Source organism: Petromyzon marinus, chromosome 2, assembly GCF_048934315.1.
Source record: "Petromyzon marinus isolate PM22_M1 ecotype Great Lakes invasive population chromosome 2, UKy_Petmar_22M1.pri1.0, whole genome shotgun sequence".
Classification (NCBI taxonomy): domain Eukaryota; kingdom Metazoa; phylum Chordata; class Hyperoartia; order Petromyzontiformes; family Petromyzontidae; genus Petromyzon; species Petromyzon marinus.
In genome coordinates, this window is record NC_133668.1 from 12,514,999 (window position 1) to 12,539,389 (window position 24,391).

Genomic DNA, 24,391 nt, shown 5'->3' on the forward strand with positions numbered 1-24,391 from the left:
ATTTCTGGAGGAAGTGATATTTCTGCGGTTTAAATTTCAGGATGGCCGCACACATTTTGAGAAAGACAGCGCGTAGCCATTCCAAGTGTTCATCAAATGTACGGCTGAAAACGATGACATTGTTGAGGTATATCAAGCACAAGTCCCACTGGAGACCAGCCAGGACCAGTTCCATTAATCGCTGGAACGTGGCCAGCGCGGAATGAAGACCCATCGGAAGCCGATTGAATTCACACAAGCCTTTAGGTTTACGAAAGGCTGTATTGGGCGTAGAGGCTTCGTCTAGTGGCAACTGCCAGAACCCAGATAGGAGATCAAGAGCAGAAAAGAACTGCGCTCCGGCTAGAGCATCCAGTGAGTCATCCATTCTAGGTAAAGGGTACGCATCAGCGACACAGACCTTATTAAGCTTATTGAAGTCAACACAAAAGTGCAAGCTACCATCGTGCTTTTTAACAAGTACAATTGGTGCTCCCCATAGGCTGGTGGACGGTGAAATAATGTCCGCGGCTAACATTTCGTCAACCGCCAGCCGAACGTGTTCTTTTTCCGCAAGGCTTAGCCGGTAGGGATTCTGCCGAATGGCAGTGGCATCGCCCATATCAATGTGATGATTCAAAAGCGTAGTGCGTCCAATATCAAATTTCTCTTTACTAAAAACATCTGAAAATTTTCCACAAAAGCGCCTGCAGCTTCCCCCTCTGGACGTCGGATAAATCTGCATTCTCGGAACAAAGCTTCTCCATCCACCCCTCATCAGGTTTCTGCTGCGGCCACGTATTCGATGTGGCACCCACATTGCCCACAATGCTTCCCTCAGGAAGTGCTGGAGACGCATGAGCTAGCACGATACCTTCCTGGATGACCGACATGTCTAACCCTGCATTAAGGAACTGAATGAAAGGCTCCTGGTCGTTGGATACCAACGTCTGCACCCCCATCAACGTCAAACCACGACCCCCAGTCTAGCAGCTTCCGCAATCGTAGGGGAACCAACATTTGTGCGCTGGGGGGAATCCTCACCGTCCTACACATAAGGGCTTGCAAGGTAGCATGAGCCGTGTATAAGCGGGTGGGAGAAGGCAAAAATGACATTCGATGGCCGGATGGTAATTCCAAGCACCCCTGGTCAATCAAAATTTTCAGGGGCATTCGTCTCAAAAAGTCAGTCCCAAGCAAGCAAGTAATAGCAAGGGACGTCGAAACAAGAACCTGTCAATTTAACATCCGCAATGCACACTTCCGCTGTTATTTTCCCAGTAATGCCCAATGAGCCACCATTTGTGGCGAAGCACAGAACTTCGACAGGGCATAAGGAACGACATTTAGGGGGTAATATATTATAGATCAATTCTGAAATGATGGTTACACCGGTGTCAACGAGCATCCCAATTTCCATCCCTACCTATTCGTCCAATAACAGCGGATGAACCTGCGGTCGCGGCCACCACTCAATGGGCCAGCTCTAACCACTGACCCGGATGAAGCATCCGGCCGGCCCGATCAACATAAAAATCCTCCCGCCCTGACGCGCGACCAGAACAAAACCCGAATGCGCGAGATGGGTAAGGTGGATTCAGGGTCCGTGTGTAGAATGTGTCGCGACTCGCCTTAGGGTGCAGTGGAGCAAAGGACGATCGGGCAGGTGACGGCGGTGGTTCGTGGAGATGTCGTCGTGGTACATGGCAGCCCCTACGAGACGTGTCCTGGCAGGCCGCAGCTGCAGCACACGACGGGGCTGCTCCAGGGACGAGGAGATGTCTTCCACCGTCGTTGGTCATCGGCCCGCCGCACCATGCCGTCCCCGCGCCCGCCTCCACTCTGAGCCAATGCACAGGCTGAAGTGGACTCCATGTCTTCAGGTGTATCTGGCCCCTCGCGGGACGCAGAATATGCCATCAACCCCTCTTTCGCATAGCAAACATGTGGCGTACGTTGGACGGCGGCTCGTAAATAGCCGCCATTTGTTCGAAGGCTTGAGTCAACGTGGCCCTCTCCGACGGCAGGATGATAATGAACGCTGCCAGTGTGTCGTCATCAAGGGCGGCGGGTAGCGCTCTTAGCGCCTCCGCCTCCGTCCACCCCGCCAAGTCGGCGTTCGTCAGGAACCGCCACAAGAAAACCACCCAGTTGTCTCCAGCGGCTGTAAATTCTTTCACGAAGGGAAGTCATCGCCGGAGAGATGGAACGTCCACCGAGGATTTCGAATTTGGCCGGTCCCGTGCTCCGCTCTTCCGAGAAGATGGCGGCTGCCAGCGCGAGCTGCGCCATGGAGGTTTCCGCTTGGTGGGAGATGGCGGCGGGAACTTCGTTGCCACGTGGCTCCGTTGCTCCCGCTTCCACCGCTGGTTCCGCAATGTGAAGCTCCGCAAGGATGGATGCCGCGGCATGGAGGAGCTCTGCCAGGCGGCCGAGTGCAACCTGGAGCAACCTTCCCGTCGGCGTGGAGCAGTCGTGTGCCTCGTCGGTGCTCTGCTCCGCTGGCAATGCTTTTCACCTCCCTCCTCTGGGGCTATTTGCGGGATGACATATTTATCTTCATCATCTAATGTCCTGTTAAGTAGTCTGCGGCGCGTAGACATAGTCTACAGCTAGCTAAGTAATATAGCGTTTGGCCACTTCCGACACCAGTTGTAGCGGATTCAACTGGGTCGCAGACGTACTTCTTGGAGGCAACACATATCTATTAACACCAACACATCGACACAAAAGGGGTTACTGCCCCTTTACCAGATAACCTATGGTGGACCACCAGGCTAACTATGCTAGTTACTGTGAGTAGCTACAACGGACAGGACCCTAGCTGGGGTCCTCATCCACGTGTTGGTGACTTCTTCTTGGACGTAGAATGTAGATCGTAGATCTTCAGATGACGAGAGCAACGCTGAACCCCGGTCCCTGTGTGGACCCGGTTTATATGCTCCCGGGTCGTGGCTGGTCCCGCCCTTGGCCACGACCACCTTCGAGAAATCTCTTGTCGTTTCTCGACCCTTCCCGTAGGATCTCACCCTGACACGTGACCACCCTCTAGCCCCCACCTGGGGCCCCTGGGTAGATCTTACATGTCACGTGCCTTCCAGGGTCAACCAGAGTGCCATGGCCTAGGGTAACCTCATCCCATGGCTGACACCGAGCCCCCTCTAGGGCTGGTATTAAACCCACTTACGGGGTGTCCGCAATGACAATGCATCGCACGCCGTGCCTCGCTAGAGCCGGCATTACACGGCGACATTCACGATGATGCTTCATACGTGATGTCCGCGATGTGAACACATCGCACGCCGTGCCTCTCTAGAGCCAGCCCCCCACAGTGACATCCGCGATGTCACTATATCACCCCCCCCCTCCATAGCACTCAGCCATCCCGGTTGTCAAAACGCGGAAACGGGTGTGAGTACAGAAGAACACGAGAGAAAAAACAGTGCAGTCAACCGTGAACGCTCGGAATCCCCTTCATCGCCAACATCTCCCACCCTCACCGTGTAACAACACCCGCAAGCACAATAAGGGTTAGGTTCAGCAAATAACCAATACGGCTTACCAAGTGCGACAACCAACTGAGGGAGTGGGAGTGTGTGTGCGTAGGGATCACGAAACCCGAAGAGTTTTAGAACGAGTCCTTGTGGCCGGGCCTCCCATGGCTGACATTCTCACATTCTCACACTCCCTCCTGTAGGAGTCAGCACTGCACGCCATGCGTGATGCCACTGCGCTAACTCAGCGCTCACCGAGCCCCCTCTAGGGCTGGTACTACACCCACTTACAGGGTGTCCGCAATGGCAATGCATCGCACGCCGTGCCTCGCTAGTGCCGGCATTACTCAGTGACATTCACGATGTCGCTACATGCGTGATGTCCGCGATATGAGTACATCGCACGCCGTGCCCCTCCAGGGCCGGCACCACACAGTGACATCCGTGATGTCACTACACAAGCAAAAAAATGTCATGGCAACATCTTTACTGGCTTACAATGTTTGAATTGATCCTTTTCGAGTATTTGAGCTGGAGTGTATGGAAGCACTTCACAACTCGAATAACACTGAAACCCCCATACAAAATTCAACACATTCGTGAATAACAAGAATCATATAGGTAGACCAGTAGTTCCCTTGATATGAATATCATCGACTGGTATCATCTTTTAGCTCTTCAGGTTAGGTGTCTCATTCATGTGATCAGGGGCGGAGCCAGGATTTCAGGCCGGGGTGACATTCAACAAATTTTAATTTCAAGAATGATTAGAGAGTCAGGCTGTTGAACTAGACGCCATTGGTTGGCGACACACTCTGAAAATGCAGTTGCACGGAGTCCGCCAGACCGAGTGTCGTACACTTATACGCAGAAAGTCACCCCTGTCACCCCCCCTGGCTCCGCCCCTGCGTGTGATGATGTCTGCACAATCCACTATATATCTCCTGCGGCACGACATTTGGATTTATGTTGCCCGTCTCAGTTCGGGACATCTCTTGGGTCACTGACCGATGATGAAGAGGATCTCGCCGGCGATGTCGCTGACGGTGGTGCTGCGCGACGCGGCGGGCTGCTCGTCCGAGCCGGCGAAGCAAACGTTGTAGGGCACCGTGACGGCCACGTAGAAGGTGGCAAGAAGGATGAGCCAGTCCCAGCCGGCCTTGAATGTGCCGTAGTGCAGCAGGATGAAGCGCGAGCGCTGCGCTGCCGCCACCTTGTACTCGGGCAGCGCTGCCTTCTCGCCAAACACGTTCTGGGAAAGGAGAGAGCGGGGGCCGTCGGCGATCGGACAATGTCGACGGCAAAGTCTTTAGGTGCAGGCCAAAGTGAGTGCGGCACCTGTCCCTCTGCCGTACTTGTTTTTTGGCAGAGGTGAGAGCTGAGGTTCGGCAGCCAAAGCACAGTTGCCCAGTCGTGCAACGATTCACTCCATCCAACCACCCAGCTGATTCGATTCTTTTTTTTTAGACACGGAGTTGTGATTTTGTTACAATGATGGATTTTTATTTATTCATGTTGGTCTTGTTTGTCTTGTGTTATTGGTCTCATTTGTACTGCTTGTTCGTTTGCCTAAATTAAACATGAGGATATTACTTGCGTATGTAAAAAAATGTAAATATATCATTTCTACACGTGGCATTCGATGTATGCGTCGTGAGCGTAGGATTCTGTTTATGAATCAGTGGGTTGACGTGCTGTTACGTGCCTCCTAACAGCCACAATGCCATCTGACCGATCCACTAGGTTACGTGAAAGTCTACCTGATGCCCTAACCTCAACATCGTTTTGTTGCACCTAGGATAAACCTGCCCCTGGGCAGTTTCATTTAGCCACGCCACTGCATTAAAAAGGCATCGTTACCGTGCACATCTCCAGGGGGTGGTGGTTGTCTTAAAATATTTATCTCTGCTTTAGATGCCAGTTATTGTTACGTGAAGCATGCTTAATCTTCCCTAAAATGGTTGACGCTGTAGCTTTTTAAATGTACCGTAAAATATAGTCAGGATTTACTGACAAACCTGAATTATACAGATCCTGCAAACATGTTCGTACATTGGATACAAATACAGCTAACTTGTCGTTAACTATTTGTCCACGTTTTTATTCATTTCAGATTTTTAGAAATTCTCATTTTCCCTCCCTGATCACTGACACCAATAATACATTAACAGGGACAATTAGAAAGGTGTGGGAAACAAAACAAGAGGAGGCAAAACGCAAACACAGAGCGACAATGGGGAAAAAGAATCGTGATCACACGTGGTGGACACAGTAGCAGTCAAGATTTCAATGATTCACGTCAAGAAGAAATTATCTTGCGTCCTGTTTTCTCTCTCTCTCATTTGTATATGTTTTAGTCTGCTGCTGTATTAGCATAAATATACAACAGACATATCCCTCTTCTTTGGTTCTTTAGGTAAAGTCACGTAGAATGAGAATAAAATAATAAATTAATAAAATAAAATAACACAAAATTCTCACGACGTTTCGGCCACAACACAAATAGCTTTCATTAGGTGAAGGGACGAGACTGTCTCGAGGACAGCGCTGGAGCGCTGTCCACTTGTGTTGTGGCCGAAACGTCGCGATAATTTTATTGTGTTATTTTATTATATTAATTTATTATTTTTATTCTAATTCTACGTGACTTTACCGAAAGAACCAAAGAAGATGAATCCTTGCAGTCACGAAAGCTTTAAATCGAGGCATATCCCTCCCATATTAATTTTCCAAAAAGAGTTAATGTCCTATTCTCACACCCATACCATTCAATGCCTGCACCATCCATGCGTGCCGTGCGAGTATTGTTTCTCACTTGCGTTTGCTTCTATTTGTAAGAGTTGTTGACTCCATTGAACTGGGCTTATTACATTAGTTTAGGTGTGTATAACATTAGCACATTGTTTTGCACCTTGAATTTCCCCACGAATCGTTAGTGAATGAATGGTCTCTTCACGTGCACGACTCGACGGGTGTTTCATGAGCGCCATTACACGCCTAGCGAATGGAACGCATTCAATGGACAAGTGTTAGCTAAGAGCATTTATAGCATTCGCGGAAAGCCGGCGCAGTGGTGGGGGGGGCGGCGACATGGCAGCCAGCGGTCAGGGGGGTTTAGCACATCCATGGTTAGTACTTACGAAGGGCTGTGAACAGACGGCCCAGCACGTGCCTCGCCCTGCAGTCTCTTCCTGGGGAGCATCATGCCAATGCCGTGCAAGATGGTTGGGGGTTGGGGGACAGGGTTGCGGGGGGAAGCGAGGGCAGCAGGGAAGGAGCGAATGAAGAAGGATTGGGAGCATTGAGGGGGCAATGCAGGTGGGGGAGGGCAGGAAAGGGAAATGCAGGCAGATTGAGACAGGCGAGCATGCAACACACACAGCTATGCAGCGGGTTTGAATGAACCATTTGGTGAGCATCTGCATGTGTACACACGTGTACACGTACTGCCCTTTTTCGAATTCCACTGCTGGATGAGGGCCTTACCCGGTCAAGCAGGTCGTGGGTCCTATTTGACCGTATTTGGACATGCTGGTCAGTGTGGATTTATGAAGAATGTATGTGTAATGAGCGACTTCCGCGACACGTCGTGTAGAGAGTACTCTCTTCTTTATTCACATTCGGGCACACTACAGGCCAACCTTATCCTCTTCCTTCTCCGAGTACACATGGAGATATTAGCATCCCTACAGGCTACACGTGGTCGATTCCACAGCGTGGTTCTGTCCGCCCACTCCCAGCCTCGCCGCTGGTTGACGACACGCCGGCGAGGGTGGTGGGACTTCTCAGGAGATTTGCCACGTGGCCGATTGACGGAGAGAGATGACGGCGAGCAGCAACGCAGTCCGGACTCAAGACTCCACACCCCAACCCCGAGTCTTTCTCTGCCTCTGCTTATATTGCCGCAGGCGCGGCTAGGCTCCGCCTCCGGCCACGCCCTCTCGTGGAACCTTCTAGCCGGTTCCCGGAGTATCTCGGCCAGCCCCGCCCTTTACCTTTGGCCCAGATACCTCTCCCTTTGGGATTGGATAATGTTTATAGTGGTGCCTGTACCCGTGCTTCCCTTTTCCAACTAGTAGATGTCACTATGTCATTACATATGTATGGATGTACGAGCGTAGAAGTGCAGTACAATGGATTTTGTTGCACTGCCCACAACGTAGGGCCGCAGCCAATAGAAACCAGTTATGCATGGTGATTACCCATACATGCCCGAACCAGGCTCCATCCAGCTTAGCTTCGGAGATCTGATTAGATCGGAAGCACTCAGAGCGATTGGGTCATAACACCCTTCTGTGTGCCCTCAATAATAAGGGAGCGTTTCTTGGAGATGTTTTCAAGTCTTCCATTTGGCTAAGTGCTTTGGGTTATTCTGACTTACATGTTTTATTTACTTTCATTTCGTTTATATAAATAATAATAATACAACCACATTCAGTATTACATACAAAATGGGTGGAGCAGTGGCAGAGTAGTTTTTTGTGTGATGCATCCGATGTCTTAAGTTCGATTACTGGCCACGACCAACAACAGTAGCGACTGATATTTAAACTGGTGCTGAGCCACGCCTTCACCAACCCGTACTTGACACTGTGTTGGTAGGCCTTCATCCAGCAGTGGAATAACAAAGGGTTTAACTTATTGTTACAATAACTGTTAGCATCAGTCATGTGTTAACATGAAAGTGCACAGAAATTGAGAATTGAACGGTTCTTGCAACCTACACGTGTACCAGCCAGGTGACTAAGCGGTCGAGCGAGCGGCTAGTAAACGAAAGGTTGTGAGGTCAAATCCTGATTGGGGGTTGACTGAGCCTATCATCTCTGTGGGTTCGATACAATGAGTACCACTTTGTGAGGAGGTCAATACTTGTCTTATGGATAAATGCACCCTTGCCATAGGATTTGGAAATTTCTACCACTGGCTCAGGGATGTAAACAGAAGATTAGCACCAATTCAATGCTCATTTGAGCAGGAAATTATTGTCACTTTAACACGCATACTATCAACAATTTCAATTCAGCATCATTGCCTACACAGATTTCCACCGGTGGTTATAAAGTGTTTGTGGTTGGGACATCACAGCAGCCGAGAAGCCATGCAAGCGGAGGTACTTGCATGCGCCGGGGCACAGCATGCCCTTGTCCAGCCACGATCAATCCCAGCACCCCCTACTTACAGCAGAACAAGCGTAATACAAGCACACATTGCATGTAATCTTGTAAACTTTATGTAATCAATTGTGCCATCAGTGTCCTGGTTTTCTCAGGACTATTCTCTTTTTTAAAGGTGGTAGCTGTCCTGGGAAATCTGTAACTAAAACTGTTCCTTGGACATTAAAACTCGTTGTTCTTGTCAGTGGCAAAATACTACACCACTCAAAGCAGTGTTGTTGTGCGTAGGTCGTCCCTCTTCCGGTATTGTGAGATGTTGTTCCCATGACATGTCCTCGTTTTGTTGTTTGCACCTCAGAAGTGGAAACCTTAACCACACACCGTCCTCCAGGTTGAGACGGTTATACTGAAAATGCTTGCATTGTTTTGCATATTTCGAAGTACATTTAGTCTCAAATCTTTTTTAAATAACCAGTAAAAACCCACAGAGAACCATTTTTTTACATGAATACATGCAAAAAGCAATATTTTGAAAGTGCATTTTTTCCTTCTCTGTTGCTATATATAAAATGTGTTGTACAAGTACACCCTGATGTCATCACAGTACTCTCATCATTACCACGGCCTTATAACAAAAAAACAAAGAATTAGATAATAACTCAGGAAATTATCCTTCTTCCAGCCAGAGGCAGACAGAAGAGAATATTTGTATTGCAAGAGCTGGAATGGGCTGAATGGGACAGAGTGGAGTTTGCGAATCACAAATGGATGGTGACGGCACGTTCAAATCCCGGTCTGGGAATTGACCTGGCCCTTCCTTTCACCAGAGCTAATAAAACCAGTTTTATTTTCATAGAAATAAACAGTGGCTGTTATATGGAAATATGTGCCCCCACATCACAGGAATGTGGAATTACCACCACTGGCTCAGAGTTATAAACAGGAGGTGAATGCCATCCCAGGTTTAATTTAGCTGAAAACCGCTTGAACTTCGACTTTACAGTTGACAAAATATTTTCACAACTCTGTTAATTTAAAAATGCAATAAATTTGAAGCAGTTGAAGTATGAACACTTTTTTACCACTGTGTGAGATGAGCCCTCCCCTACCCTCCACCTCCTATCGCTCCCACTAAATCACAACCCTGTGAATCAGAGCCTCAGAAAAAAGTGTTCTAACAGTGTTCTTGCCACTCATGCAAGAATACAGTAGAGTAGGTGACTTCAAATTGAGCAAAGTAAAAATGTACTTGAAAAACAAACAGTGAAAGAAATTTGCTACCTAGAAGTTGCGAACAATACAAAGAAAATCGGAGATCATCTATTATAAAAGCCCAGTGTTCAGTTTGTTCATTTGTCCGTCCGTTTGCCCGATAACTAAATTACAAGAGCCTTTCAGAATCAAAATGTTGTAGAAAGTGGGCCAGATGTGGGGGTAAAAAGTAGAACCAACAAGTTTCCAAAAGTTGTCGACCCCCCGAAATAAAATGTAACCCTCCCTCCCCGCCACAAAATAAAAAATGGAGTCCAGCTTTTTTTTAGGCAGGAGCTAGAATAAAGCGGCCATAGGCTGTCGAAATTTTAGTTTGCAAAAAACCCACTGTCTACTACAAAATACTCTGAAGGTCACGTTTTCTCCCTGCTCAAAATAGTTGGGCAGTGCTATTTTACTTTGGTAGTGTTAAGCAAGTGGGGTAAATTTCACATTCCTATGAAGGGAGCCTGGTCTCTACATTGGACATACGCTTTTGATTTCCCAAAGAATTGTTTATATTTTATCCAAAAGAAGGATGGGTTGACGTGGATTTGAAATCGTAACTTTCCACAGCCTTCATATTGCAAGTTAAGGGTTCTACCAGTGCTTTGAGGTGTCACCATATACGTAGTATTTTCATAACACTTTTTGCGTGGGCGCAATGGCACGGTAATCGATGTACTGTGCTCAAAGCCCAGCAAGCGGAGTTTGATTCCCGCCATTGTTAATATCAACGGCGAGTCATATTGGAACAAGTTTTTCACCAACCCACATTGAGCATGGTCAATGCATAACCGAGGCTCCAAAGGCATGCCTTCATCCAGCAGAGGACTGACGATTATTCATTCCTGTTCAATCGTAGTTTGGATATTAATATTTGTTAGGTTCATGTATGTCAGTGGAAGTGTGCTCTGCTGTTGATTAAACCAGCAGTGGGCCTGTTGAACGAACATAGCTCATCTTTCTAAGTCAGACCATTCCCTCAATCACTTTAATACGATTACAGAAATATCATGAGCTGTGATTGGACGTTACGAAAGCCAGCGACTATAGCTGATCGCACATTTCAATATGCCAGGAGACATGGGCTACACCAAATTAAGAACGGGGCAATATTGCAGGGGAGTCTAGTCTTCGTGAGCATTCATGTCTGGATGATGCTAGACAGAAGCTATCTTCCATACATTGACACACACTGATTTAAAATAAAATTGCAATACAATCGAACGAGAGGACGAGATGGCAGTTCATGCACATCACGCTTGCTTTTGACCATGCAGCCACTGCAGCGCCAATGCATCACGATTGTGAGTGGCGGTCAGGCTCTCTGTTATCCCGGGATATCTGTGAAATCACAACATTAAAATAAACCATGGCCCTAAAAAAACCTAATTAATTTAAATGACTTTCACCAATAAATGTTGAGTGTCAAAACAAAACTACGGGGGAAAGATGATAGATTGGCAATAAACCGTGCACCATCGCTGTGCATCGTAGGGAGATGATGCTCTTGCGGTTTTGTTTGAATCTATTATGCAATGTTTGCAAAGTGCACTTGTATGCACGTGGGCATACAAACTCGTCTTTTTTTCGCTCATTGTCTTATAACCACATCGCAGAAGTTCAAGACAACGCTTAAAAAATGTGTTAATATTTTAGACAAAAAATACCAAAAAAAAACACATTTCATTCGCAATTACAAGGGGATAGACACAAATTGTTGGCTATTTGTTATGTTCAAGAATGATATAGCTACACAAATGTATCACTGCAGTGTGAATAGAAATATAACTACGGTAGTTGAATTTGCTTATAGTCAATGTGTGAAAAACACGAGGCTTGCCTCTGAGCTAAAACAAAATTTAATCTTTGGTACAGAGCACACGGGCCGTGTGCTGATAAAAGGTCTGATAATTGGGCAATGTGCTTAAACGACTATTTATATATCCTGGCACATGGCCAATCTCTCCAAATAGTTCGCCACCGGGAATAATGTTGTCTTCTTGGCAGTGATACACACATATATAGAAAGCTGATTTGGGAAATATCTCTTTTCCAACAAAAGGAGAGAGAGAGTAAGAGATTGTGAGATAATTGGAAATCACATTTGAAGATGTGGTGACTCACAAATTCTGAGAAGTATGAAAACAACACACAATCTGGTGTTATATAAGTAAATATTCTTCAAGACACATTTGGTAACAAACAAAAAACAATCTTCCAAGCAGCCTTGTAAATGTTCTCAGCAATTTAATTGCATGTTTATTTTGCAAATGAGTGGCAATTGCACAGGCACATTTTGTTAAACAAATTATTACGATTTGTCATTATTTTCCCATCGCGGAAGCCCCGCACAGCCAATTTAAAGTATCGCTTTCAATCGCGTTCCTGGCCTGCTTTCCCTGGCACGGCGTTTAATTTGACTCGCACTAAGCCCCGAGCCGCTGCAGTGGACTATTGCTGTGGTGCGTGTGCGGCCACGTAGATGTGAGCAGGGTGAGTGCAGAGTGCCACTCACGTTCTTGATCTTGATTTTGGGGTTGTCGTGCCGCTGCAGGTGCCCCGACAGGTGGTAGAGAACGGCGCGGCTCCGCCGGCGGTTCACGCGGAAGCTGGATCCCGTTTGGCCCTTCTGCCGCTGCCTCCCCTCTGCAGTCAAAAACAAAACAAGCCGAAGAGATCTCACAAGTCGTTTTGGGACGTCTCCTTCTGCAGGCCGTTCTCTAACACGCCGGGTGATGATGCACCACTCCGTGAGGGTTTCGAGAAACATTCCTTCGTCTCAACGATATGACGCCAGAAGACAAAAATTATAAAAACAAAACGTAAAATGAAGGTGGTGAAAGTATTCAGGCCTCACTTCCAGAAGCTTCTTCAGTGAAATGAGGTGGAATTGTGGTGCATTTGGATAGAGCACTATGCTGTGAACCCAGCGAACAGAGTTCGATTTTTGACCATGGCTAATTTGAGTATCGAGTTGTGGAACCCCTCTTTACCAACCCACACTTACCAGCGTGGTGAAGTATGGATAAACAACCCACCAATAACTGACAAGGTATGGGGAGGCCTTCTTCCAGCAATAGATAAAAAAGCACTGGAAACTTAGGAATGAAATAGAATTGTTGGATATTATAAACTCAAATCCATTCCAACAAAGTTATGAGCTGCAGTCGAAGACTCTGGGTAATGAATGAAATACATATATTTCAACTATGTTTTCCTATATATTTTAGTCTATATATGATATAGTGACTATAGATATCGATATATAAATATCTATACAGTATTGTATATTTTAATACGTGGAGAAACTGAGTGTATGTGTAATGATTCATTTTCCTCGCACGACGTTGGATAGCTGGTTGCATTTTAAGAATCCCCTCTCTGGCTTTTTGTTTCCAATCTCATGAACTCTGCACATTGCGGTCGTGTTCACATGATTTCGATCCAAAAATTCTAAGCTTGCAAAATAAAACTGACCACAAGTAAAAAAAACATTTAACATTAACCCTTAATTATATGTACTTTGAAATGCGTCATCAATTTCTAATATGTTTCTTCACAAGGCGAACAGTTTCCTCTAAGGGTAAATTATGACTAAATGTACTTAAGACAAGTGCTTAATTAGATCTATTCATAAACAGAGCAGAACATAGGTTTTCTCTACAGCGTTTCGACATGCTACGTGCATATACAATGCGTTGGAGGAGATGTATTTTATAAAAAAAAATAAAAGGGCAGATGTAAAAAAAAACCTTTATTAAGTCACAAATGCACATCTGACCCCGATTCTGAAAACTTACAGGTCGTGGCAGACTGTGTATATGAATAATGGAACAAGTAGAAGTGTTTAAGCATGAGTCATTTAAGCGGCCAATCGCAGCACTTGGGATAACAATCATCTTCTCCGACATGATCCAAGTCGCGTCAGACAAAGAATGTGTGGCACATCGTGGTTTGGACAAAGACCGTGTCCAACAATCGTAGGCCACCTTTTGTAAACTTTTCTGACTTTACGCAAAAGCAGAAGATTGTGGTTCCAGGTTGAGAAGGCAACAAAGTGCCCCAATCTCGGGTGATAACTCATCGCCGGGATGCACTGGAAGCGTCTTCATAATCGGTGCTCTCTGAAATAGAGACCCATAGCCTCATACAGTGACCCATAGACTCACACAGAGACCCATAGACTCACAGAGAGACCCAGCATCATCATCACGTTGCCTCTGACATTCCAATTATCAATATGTTATCGCCTCAGACTGGAAAACCAGGGGCAAACGTTTTTGCCTCCTCAACCGGTAGCCATGAACAGCCACTGGTTAAGCAACGGCTCTGCTATGTTTTCTCTATTCAGGATGAGTGTCGAAAAATCAGCCAGCTAAAACCAGCAACAAATGTGTCTGCATTAAGTATTTATTTACTCCTCTTTCTCCTGGCTGGCAAGGTTGTTGTTCCGCGAGCATGTCTGCATGTTCCTGCTGGGGTAATAATTCTAGGAGAAACCATTTGCAGTTCAAGGAATGGTTGCGATGAGGCAAATAATGGGTTGTGTTTGCCTTCTGGTTGAAGTTGAATAGTCACAATTCAGTGCCACAAATCAATTAAAGAATACATTGGGCCAAAAGGTCGCAGCAGCCCTAGTGGTTGCAGGGGCGGCATGGCCCATTCTCTGCAACACGTACGAATCAATGTTTTTCAATTCGTACGCATTATATACGAATAAAAGAGGCTTAACATTGATTCTTCATAATTTTTGACTGTGCAGTGTCACACACGTATTACATAGCATTGCAGCCATGCATTATGATCAATTATTGATCTCACAATACATCAAAGTTTTTGTTTGTGTATCCGATTTACAAGTCAGTTTAACACGTAGGCATTTGCGACCAATATCATCCATAAGAGGTTTTTTTTGGGTTAGATTGCGTAAACTTCTATTATGGACGATTTACAAGTGTTGAACACAAAGTGTTCCACTCCGATAAAATATTCATGACCATACACGGTCAGTGTATGTGCACCAACGATTGTGGCTCAGTAACTGAACCTTATGGCGGTACCTCGGGGTATCATAATACCCCGGCTCTCGCATAATGCCCATGATGCAGTTATTTTTAGTCTGTTGATGGTCGGCGATGCGGCAATCGACTCATCTCGACGAGCTGTACACGATGCACTATTCAAAGTTGCATTTTTCGATAACGGATTTTTTATGCTGTTTGGCGTTTCGACATCGGGGAGTAGCACTGATTTCGGATTGATTGGTACCCCAGTCGCGGAGTTAAGTACACCCCTGGAAAAAATAGTGTCCCAGAAATAAAGTATTTAATTGCCTCAGCCATTTTTTATTATTTGGTACCCCGGGTCACCGCCATCAGGATCAACTGTGCAGGACACACACAAGCACACTTCTCTGTTGACTCACGGAGACATGTTAAGAGTGTGGAGCGGGTACACTGGTTATTGCACCGTGCTATGAACCCCCGCCCTGAAGTTCGATTCCTGGCCATGGCTAAAATCAAATGCGATTGATATCTCAACCATACATTTACACTGACCATTGTGACGAAGTATGGTCAAATGAACCTATTATCGACATTGGTTGGGAAGGCCGTTCCTACAGCAGTGGATTGACAAAGGGTTGAAAACTATTTATATTTGATTACTTAATACCTAATGATGCCTACCGTAAATGCAAAGCAAACATTTGCAACGTAGTTTAAACACTCTCCCACATTAAGCCTAGGGCCCAAAGTAATCCGAGGATATCATCAGATCTTGGAAGCTAATCAGGCTTCAGTCTGGCTGTTGAAGGTTGCTGCTGCAGGACTACATTGTGTGCAACATAGGGTATCGCAGTAAAATCCACTACAGCATTGTACTGTATTGCTATGCTCCCTTATCTATGCTCTCCACCTTCACCAACCCCCCCCCCCCCACTGACTGAAGAATGCTTGAGGAGGCTCTCGACCAGCAGTGGATCAATACAAGGGCTGTACGTGTACGTGCCTACAGCAGTGGCGGCCGCATTGGAGCCCTCTGCGGAAACACTGTTTTGAACCCGTTATGAAACAACCCATCATCATATACCGCATGACGGATGTTGTTGATGATGTTTGCTGGCTGCGTGCGTACACATGTCTACGTGTGCGCCGCAATGGCTTCAAACGCACGGAGCCCGGACGGGTGCCGTCACATGACCAACCCTGCCTCCACGGTGCTCAGAGGGAGGGAGGGCTGTGCGAGTAGTTTATGTGGCTCTTTGTGTGTGGGAGTGTGGATACATATATATTCATCATTACACACATGCACAGATACTCGAGCATAGTCGCTGCGCATCCCTGTGTGCTCAGTCGGTTACTGGGCAGCTCGGTAGGCAAATGTGCCTTGTCGGGCCACTGAGCTGGCACTGTCATGAGCCCCAGGTTAAGCTTGGGGGAACTCCGCGGCTCGCCGCGCTAATGCACCGTGTCGATGCTAATGTACACCACAGCTGATCCTGTGCTCAAGCACATGAGTGAGAATATGAATAGTGGGCTCTTGGTTACGAATGCTGCGTTTCCATGATAATGGGAGAGTGGACCCAAGGTGTGCTCGGATTTTTTTTGTTATATGACAAACACGGTGCTGAAGAGGCGGCTATTTTTTGCGTGTGGATCCTGTGACATCGCAACGGTTTCGAGAGTGGCTCAGATAAAAAAAATAATGCAGCTCCCTGAGGAAAAAGAGAGTTATGCGGCCCACTAAAAGTGAGCCACCCGAGTCCAATCGTTGCTGGCTTTGGTCCGGGGTAATGCTACTTTGTAAAAAAAAAAACAGGCCATGCCAAATTGGTCAGTTCTAACTTCCCAGCAATCATGGAAATGTGGAGGAACACTTTTCAGGTGCTCCGTTCTTGATTCCGAACGTCACTGATCGAACGAGATGGAGTAAAACAGCGGCGACGCTCGCTTTGCTTTGGTTTACGATTGACATTGGGATGCCTGGGAGGCCCGAGGACGCCAATAGCTCACTCGCTCGCGGGGCTGGTGGCTCATTACCGGGTTCCTTTGGGGCTCCATCCTGCACAGAGCCACGCTTGCTCTCGGAGATGTCCTTGAAGGAGGCCAGGTACAGCACCACCTCTCGCTTCTCGTTCTTGATTGGGACGATGTCCAGCAGGCACCAAAATGGCACTCCTGTTGCAAGTGGTATTCAGTGGGGGGTCGTGGTGGTGGGGGGTAATGACATTGTCGGAGGCGGGATAGAATCAAGGGAGAGGAAGAGTGGGATTATCAGCGGGAAAATCACGATATATCGTACGATATCAGGTGCTTGATATTCAAATTCGTCCGTTTCGCAAAATATTGTTATATCATGATTGTCATTGCTTGTTTGATTTTTTTCACATATAATATCCCGATATTTATTAAGCAATAAGCAAAATACAATCATTAAAGTTTCAAATAAATAATAATTCCTCATTAAATTACTGACTCGCAAAATGTTTTCTGGACAGAAATTGATGGAAAGACAATAATGACCATAATCATCGCCGTGCATTTATGTAATAAATTATTGTGTAACTGACAATGTATGAGCGGTATCGCAGCGGTTAGCGCTCTGCACTAAAAACCCAGTGACCCGAGCTCGATTCCTGCTCACAGCCAACACCAGTAGCAAATATTCTAACCGGCCCTGGGCCTCCCCTAGATCGACTCAACCTCAAATGTGTACCTGCTTTGTCTCCACCTGGGAGATCCAAGGGGGGCCCGGCGTGGTGCTGGCCATCCACCCCCTCATGTGCCGTGCTAGCCTTGATAGGTGCTCGCTAACAGCACTTCCTCCAAAAGTCTTTGTTTAAATATTGTAAGGTTGCGTGAAGTGCAGTTGAGGTCATCTTTAATAAGAGTGGGAAGTAATGCAAGCAAAGCGCAATAACCAGTCAAAAGAAATGAGAAATAACAATGTAATGTCATGAATATTTTGAATGGCACCGGACGATGAAAAACGATCACGGAAGCCCTTGGAGCATGTCCAAGGACTGTGGTCACGGCAGGATCTCAGGAGGGCATGTTGCATGCGTGCCAGTGTGGAGGGTGTTTGTTTACCGTGACACCGGTGCGCGTGTGTGCAAGCGTGCATCTCTCCTGGTGGCTCACAACTCTTTATCAATTTTCATGCTGTTTTAGAAAACAAGATTCTTTATTTTCTCGTGTTTAAGTATTCTGTCAGTGTCGGTTTAGCAGCTTATATATCTTGACTTAAAGCTTTGGTGACTGCAGGAATTCATATTCTTTGGGTCTTTCGGTAAAGTCACGTAGATAGGTTCAAAGAAAATAACAAAATCGATGACGTTTCGATCGCAACACAAGCGGTCATCATCAGGAAAAGGGGAGTTAGCCTCTAAAGCCCAAGTGTAACCAGCGCCGTTGTTGCCCTCTACGAGTACCATCACTTACATTAACATTAGCTGCCCCGCCCATGCTGCTGACACTTGGGCTACGCCCATTTCAAACCTTTATAAACAGTTTGCCTTTAGAGGCTAACCCCCCTTTTCCTGATGACGACCGCTTGTGTTGTGATCGAAATGTCGTAGTTTTTGTTATTTTCTTTGAACCTATCTACATGACTTTACCGAAAGACCCAAAGAATATAGCTTATATTGTCTGCCTCAGTTTCTTCCCTAGACTGCTGTTCCTACTCGGGAAGTTTTAAGTTTCTTCCCAGCAGAGGGGAGGATTACGAGCTACCACTGTGCAGGTTTTTGCTCAATGGATCTCCCTCCAATGCGTATTTTTCCATGATGTCTGACGTTTCGCTTCACGTGTGTTGAGAGCTTGTTCACTGCCAAAACAGTGTTAAGATAACAAAAGGGGTTCCACAGGGTTCCATCCTCGGCTCCTTTTTGTTCTCTCTTTATGTCAATGACTTGGGCACTGATCTGGATCATTCCAGGTTAAATCTTTTTTCAGATGACACGATACTGATTACTGCTGGCCACTCTCCAGATGACGTGATTGCTAAGCTACAGGATGATTTCAACAAACTACGTCAGCTAGTTGCTCTTAAACTAGTCCTGAATACCTCCAAAACCAAGGTGCTATGCTTCTTACCAGGACTAAAGCAGGAAGTTATTTTTCCCCAATTACATTCCTTAAATAATTATCAAATAGAGCAAGTCAAGATCTATAAGTATCTTGGGATCATCCTGGATTCAAAACTTAATTTTGAAGATCACATTGATTATATTGGTAAAAAGACAAAAAAATAAATTGGTTTTCTGTATCGACACAAGCACTGCTTCCCCCCAATGTTCCGTTTGGAACTGATAAAAGCTACCATACTGCCTCTACTTGACTACGTGTATAAATCAGCCCCAAGCACTGTACTGAAGAAGTTTGATTCCATCTATCACTCGGCCTTAAGATTTACATTGAACTGCCCATATAGGACTCACCACTGTGATCTCTACATTGGGTCAAACTTAACATCTCTTAATGTTCCGACGACTTGTGCACCAGATCTTATTTATTCACGATGTACTTACAAAAAAATCCGCAGACTACCTGCTGGATCTCCTCTCTGTTTCAAAGAACAAATTTGACCTCAGGTCTTCGCTCATTTACCAGCTTCACAGTCCCTATTGCCGTACAAAAACTGGAGGAAGGGCCTTTGCTATTGATGCCCCCAGGGTCTGGAATGCTATTGCCAATAAACTGCAACTTGAATCGCTACCAATGAGATATTCTCTCAAAACTGCTCTAGAGGAGTTGTACACCCCTAGCTGCCACTGCTATTCATTGGCGTAAAATAAAATAAAATGTTTCGCTCCGGATGACGCTGCAAAGTATTGTCTGTATTTTGATTTAGTGTGCTGATCTTATAGGTGCATTGAAAAATTTGATACTCCGACTGATGCTTCTGTTGTTGTGGAATAACTCATCCAGCCAGCTATGGCTCTAGGATTTGGTGTTACATGTTATTTATGTAGTCTATTGTAAAAATTCGGTCACAGTCCCTGTGATCACTGTTACGTTGCAATTATGGCTTTATTTTTTGGTCATTTCGAAAAGTTATTTGGTTTGGACATGTTTTGTTGTAGTACGGAGTTAGACTGATGGCCTTAATCTAAGTTTTCTTGTGGTTGTTGTTGTTTGACTTGCATCCCACTGGGATTTTTTGCACACAGCGTTGGTGTACGGTGCTTTTTTCAGGAATATTTTGCTATTTTTTTCATGGATTTTATGTTTGCACAGTCACAGTCACTTTAAGATTTTTTTCTTGTTCGTGTTTTTGTTTGTTATGGTTGCACCCGATTCAAGAGCCGAATGGCTCACAGGGATATACCGAAATAAATAAATAAATGGACTGGGAAAATAATAAAAAATAAACTGAAAGGCGTTACACCAGCACTGGCAGCAAATCTTCTACGACTGCTCCTTATTTGCAGCAATCAACATCCTGGATGAATTAACCAACGTTATTGCGAATCAACGTTCTGCGAAACAAATTGCAAGTGACTTTGTTGGAGTTTACATACGTGATATTTACTTATTTCCAGATACGTTTTGGCTGCCGTGCCAAATCGACGATGAGTGCCTGGGAGCAGGTGAGTTATCACATCAATGTACACTATATTCATGTGGCTCAGGAGACTGATTTGGGCAGCACAAAAGCGACCACATTTTGCCTCGCACATGAACACTGAAGAGGCAATATTATTTGACTGCACCTATGAAGGCCAGCACGACACACAAGGAGATGTTGTGGGCCAGAACCACGCTCGACTAACTTTGTCTCTTCAATGCTTATGTTTTTTACACAATGCACCAGGTACTAATTGATGGCTGAGTCAGCCTATAGGGGAGGCCCTGAAATGGTTCAAATAATGAAGACTAACGTTCGCCGTGGGGAGTAATCGAACTCGGGATGCCGGTTTCGTGGCACAGTGAGCTAACAAACCACCACGATGTACGCTAACCGCCGTGCAGATGATATATATATACAAATGTAATGCCGACTCATCCGGTTCACCAACAATGAGATGGATTGCTAACAAACACCAGCAATTCAGCCCACGTCTCCCCTCCACACCTCCCCCGCAGTCGGGTTCGTGGACGCCTCCGTGAAAAAAACGAGGAGCTTACGGCGCTAAGCCCTGCGATTTTGCCGACAGCTCCTGGGTGAAAGGGACTTGGGGGACACGTGGGGACCACGTGGAAAAAAAACAGCGGGCATGAATTAAACAGTGCCACGAGAGGACTATCAATAAGTCAGCGACACACACCAGGGCCGCCCGGTTGTGGAAATAAAAGGAGTCGGGTTACTTTAAAAACCAACAAATGGGCAGATGCGCCATTCTTTGGGCGCTTGAAGATCACGTATCAGCACACCGGCGATGTTATACAATTGGTTCGCGTTACTTCGCAAATACGGGCCAAGACACAAACAATTTCGAGCTAGTGTTTTCTCTGGAAATCCGCACACAAAAGGCTATATTTAGAAATATAAGGGATGAAGATAATGCAGATATGCACACAGTTTCGCTTGCCAACCAACCTTGTCATTTTGGAGCACGTTAATTTGGCAATGCATGGAACAGATACACAGCTGACAGTATGGGGAAGTGTACAGCTGCTGCTTAAGTTCATCTATATATATATAAAAGTCAAAAATTGCCTGTTTGTGGGTTTGTTTGTGGGTTTGTATGTGTTCGCGCACTTGCGAAAGATTTGCCTCTCAAACGGTGGGGTTTACGTTAAAAAATAAAATAGCCAGGTACCAAGCCGTAAGCCCTGCGGTGAGCAAGCGCTATTCCTTTTTCACATCCGTAAACTTTAAATTTGTTTAATTAGCGATTTAGTGTGATTTTTGTGCACTAATCATTTATTTATTTACGACACGTATACGACTCCAGCGCAGTCTTTCACTCCAGCGCAGTCTTCGAGACAGTCTGGTCCCTTCACCTGATGAAGGCCGCTTGTGTTGTGGCCGAAACGTCGTGATTTTTGTTGTTTTATTTTTTACCTACGTGACTTTACCGAATAGAACCAAAGAGTACGTATACGACCATACCAACTCACGCGCCTTTGGTGGGGGGGACAGCCCATGCCAAGTCACACACCTTCGGTGGGAGTGAGAGGGACATTTTCTTTCGCGTTAAAAATGCTATGAAAATACACTAAACGCTGACGTTAATTCTTCACTGTGTGATGTCCCCCCCACCCTGATGCGTGCAGTTATTATTACTATACAGTCGCTAGATGCTACCACTGTAGGCCGTAGATATTACTGCAGAGCTGCCGGGGAGATTGTGGCTGGGGGGGGGGGGGTCAGGGGTAGCAGCCCAGCCCCATCATGCCAAGGTGCCACCTCGGCCGGCTGGACAATCTAGGCGAGGCCGGAGGCTCTGCACGGGACTAGGCCTCACCACGCCACTCTGAGTACTTTGTGCTATAGAGTCGATAAATACTGCTTTAGAGTCAGTATGTACTACTGTAGTTATAGCAGGTACCACCACAGTCGGTATGCACTGCTGTAATCATAGCAGGTACCACCACAGTCAGTATGCACTGCTGTAATCATAGCAGGTACCACCACAGTCAGTATGCACTGCTGTAATCATTGCAGGTACCACCACAGTCGGTATGCACTGCTGTAATCATAGCAGGTACCACCACAGTATGCACTGCTGTTATCATAGCAGGTACCACCACAGTCAGTACGCACTGCTGTTAGATTTTTAAGAGTAATTTTTAAATATTTTTAAGACCCGGGCAACGCCGGGTACTTCCCGCTGTTGTTCATAAAATGAATTGGCAGGGGATTGATTGTATTAAGAGGTGACATGCTAAGAAGATAAATTTGAGGTTATTTTACACTTTGAAGAGCACACACACAAACACCATGAATTATACTTAAAATTCACATGCAGAATTATCAGCCAACATTTGCATTTTTGTTCAATTCGAATGGAACATGAGACCTGTAGTAATGATATTACTATCATTGCGGCTTGCATGTGTAAAATAGGATTTTTTACGAATACCTAATTTCATGAAATACTTGAAAATGTAATACAAAACAAATACCGAAAGCATACAACCGCTTATTTTAATGATACTATCACAGCCAACAAATGAAACTCTAAAACATAAATGTGCGAATTTAGTATTTTATTATTTGCTGAAGTCATGAATTTGTAAGCATGTCCATGTTTCCTGTTCTATCTACCTTAATGTGCATCGTGAAATGGATCGATCAGCATCAGCCATGATCAATCCACTGCTAGATGAAGGCCTCCCTAAGCCGTTGCCATGTGGAATCAGTAATTCCTTGCATTTGAAATAATATTGCGTCTCTTGAACATTTTAAAACGATCCCTTCTGGCATTGTATGTGTGAAAATGTACTTGTTGATTTGTAAAGATAAATTAATGCGTGTGCTTTTGAACCACACTTTATCCAGGGTAACGAGCACAGCCGTTTTAGCAATCCAAGCATGAAGAAGGTCTTGACGAAGGTTATTTGACCATACTTCACAACGCCCGCCAGTCCGGGTTGATGAAGGCATGGGGCATGGCAACATTTAAGTACGGTACAATGTACGTATTTATCCCTACTTCCCTCTGCTGACCACTACATAGCACAGCCCCGCAGCCACCTATGACAAGTCGGCTGCATGGCAGTTACCCCATTCAGGCCTTATCCAGGCCGTATCCAGGCTCAGACCAGCTGAGCTTCAGATATCTGACGAGATCGGACACATTGTGGGAAATTTAATCATAGGTTCAGTATATTATTGCTGATTTTTAAACTTGTTTTAAAATACATTCGCTGAGATATTACATTCGATTTCAATGTTAATGTTGAATCAGTATTACAACTTAATGATAAATTATGCAGGTACAATACCCTCTTGTTTTTAACCTTTTGGCGCTTGTTTACTGTATTACTTTACTTGGCTCAGATCTCTCGTAAAAAAACAAGACAATGTGAGTTTACATGGGATCTAAATGCGATTATGCCGCGATACGCTGCACTGAAACATTGGGCGTATTTATTTCAATGACCCAGGCAGTCAGTCATGGGCAAACAAAACAAAGGGAAGGTCTTGAGCCCGGATTTAAAACTGGGAAAAGGGAGCCGACGCCTGGGGGGGGGGGGGTAAAGAGAGTTCCAGACTGTGGTGGGAGCAGGGTAAAATGAGTGACCTCCTGCCAAGCGAAGGTTTCCTGGGGACTTTGATAGCATTAAAATAGACGGGCCCTCTCAAATTGCTCTTGGTTACCAAGTACGTTAATTCATCAATTTAAGCATGATTATTGTGTGCACACTCGTGTTAATCCAATTAATTCACGTCTGAGTGCATCGGTGTGCAGTGTGTGTGTTTGTGTGTTCAGCATTGTGTAGAAGGCAGAGGAAACGACGCCCCACCGCCGCAGAGGGGCCTCTCAAAGGCCACACGGACACAACTCACAGATTGTGCAGTTCCGCAGCGTGGTCGACATTGAGCTCTGCTGCAACAAATTTAATGAGGATCCCAATCCAACTTTCCCCTTCCTCG

At 45.7% G+C, this 24,391-nt stretch overlaps 1 protein-coding gene across 6 annotated transcripts in view; it reads right to left on the reverse strand.

The window, feature by feature from the left end:
* LOC116947137 (voltage-gated delayed rectifier potassium channel KCNH8-like) overlaps positions 1-24,391 on the reverse strand; it is a 186,658-nt gene that overhangs the window by 102,251 nt on the left and 60,016 nt on the right. For 4 of the 6 annotated variants that reach the window (XM_076070038.1, XM_076070034.1, XM_076070028.1 and 1 more), the window contains 4 exons: positions 16,885-17,022; positions 12,360-12,490; positions 6,614-6,664; positions 4,482-4,725 (listed from right to left, as the gene is read on the reverse strand). In XM_076070038.1, the coding sequence (XP_075926153.1) occupies positions 4,482-4,725; positions 6,614-6,664; positions 12,360-12,490; positions 16,885-17,022 (564 nt within the window). The remainder of the gene's footprint in view (positions 1-4,481; positions 4,726-6,613; positions 6,665-12,359; positions 12,491-16,884; positions 17,023-24,391) is intronic. The other 2 variants (XM_076070029.1, XM_032962581.2) reach the window with 1 other exon arrangement.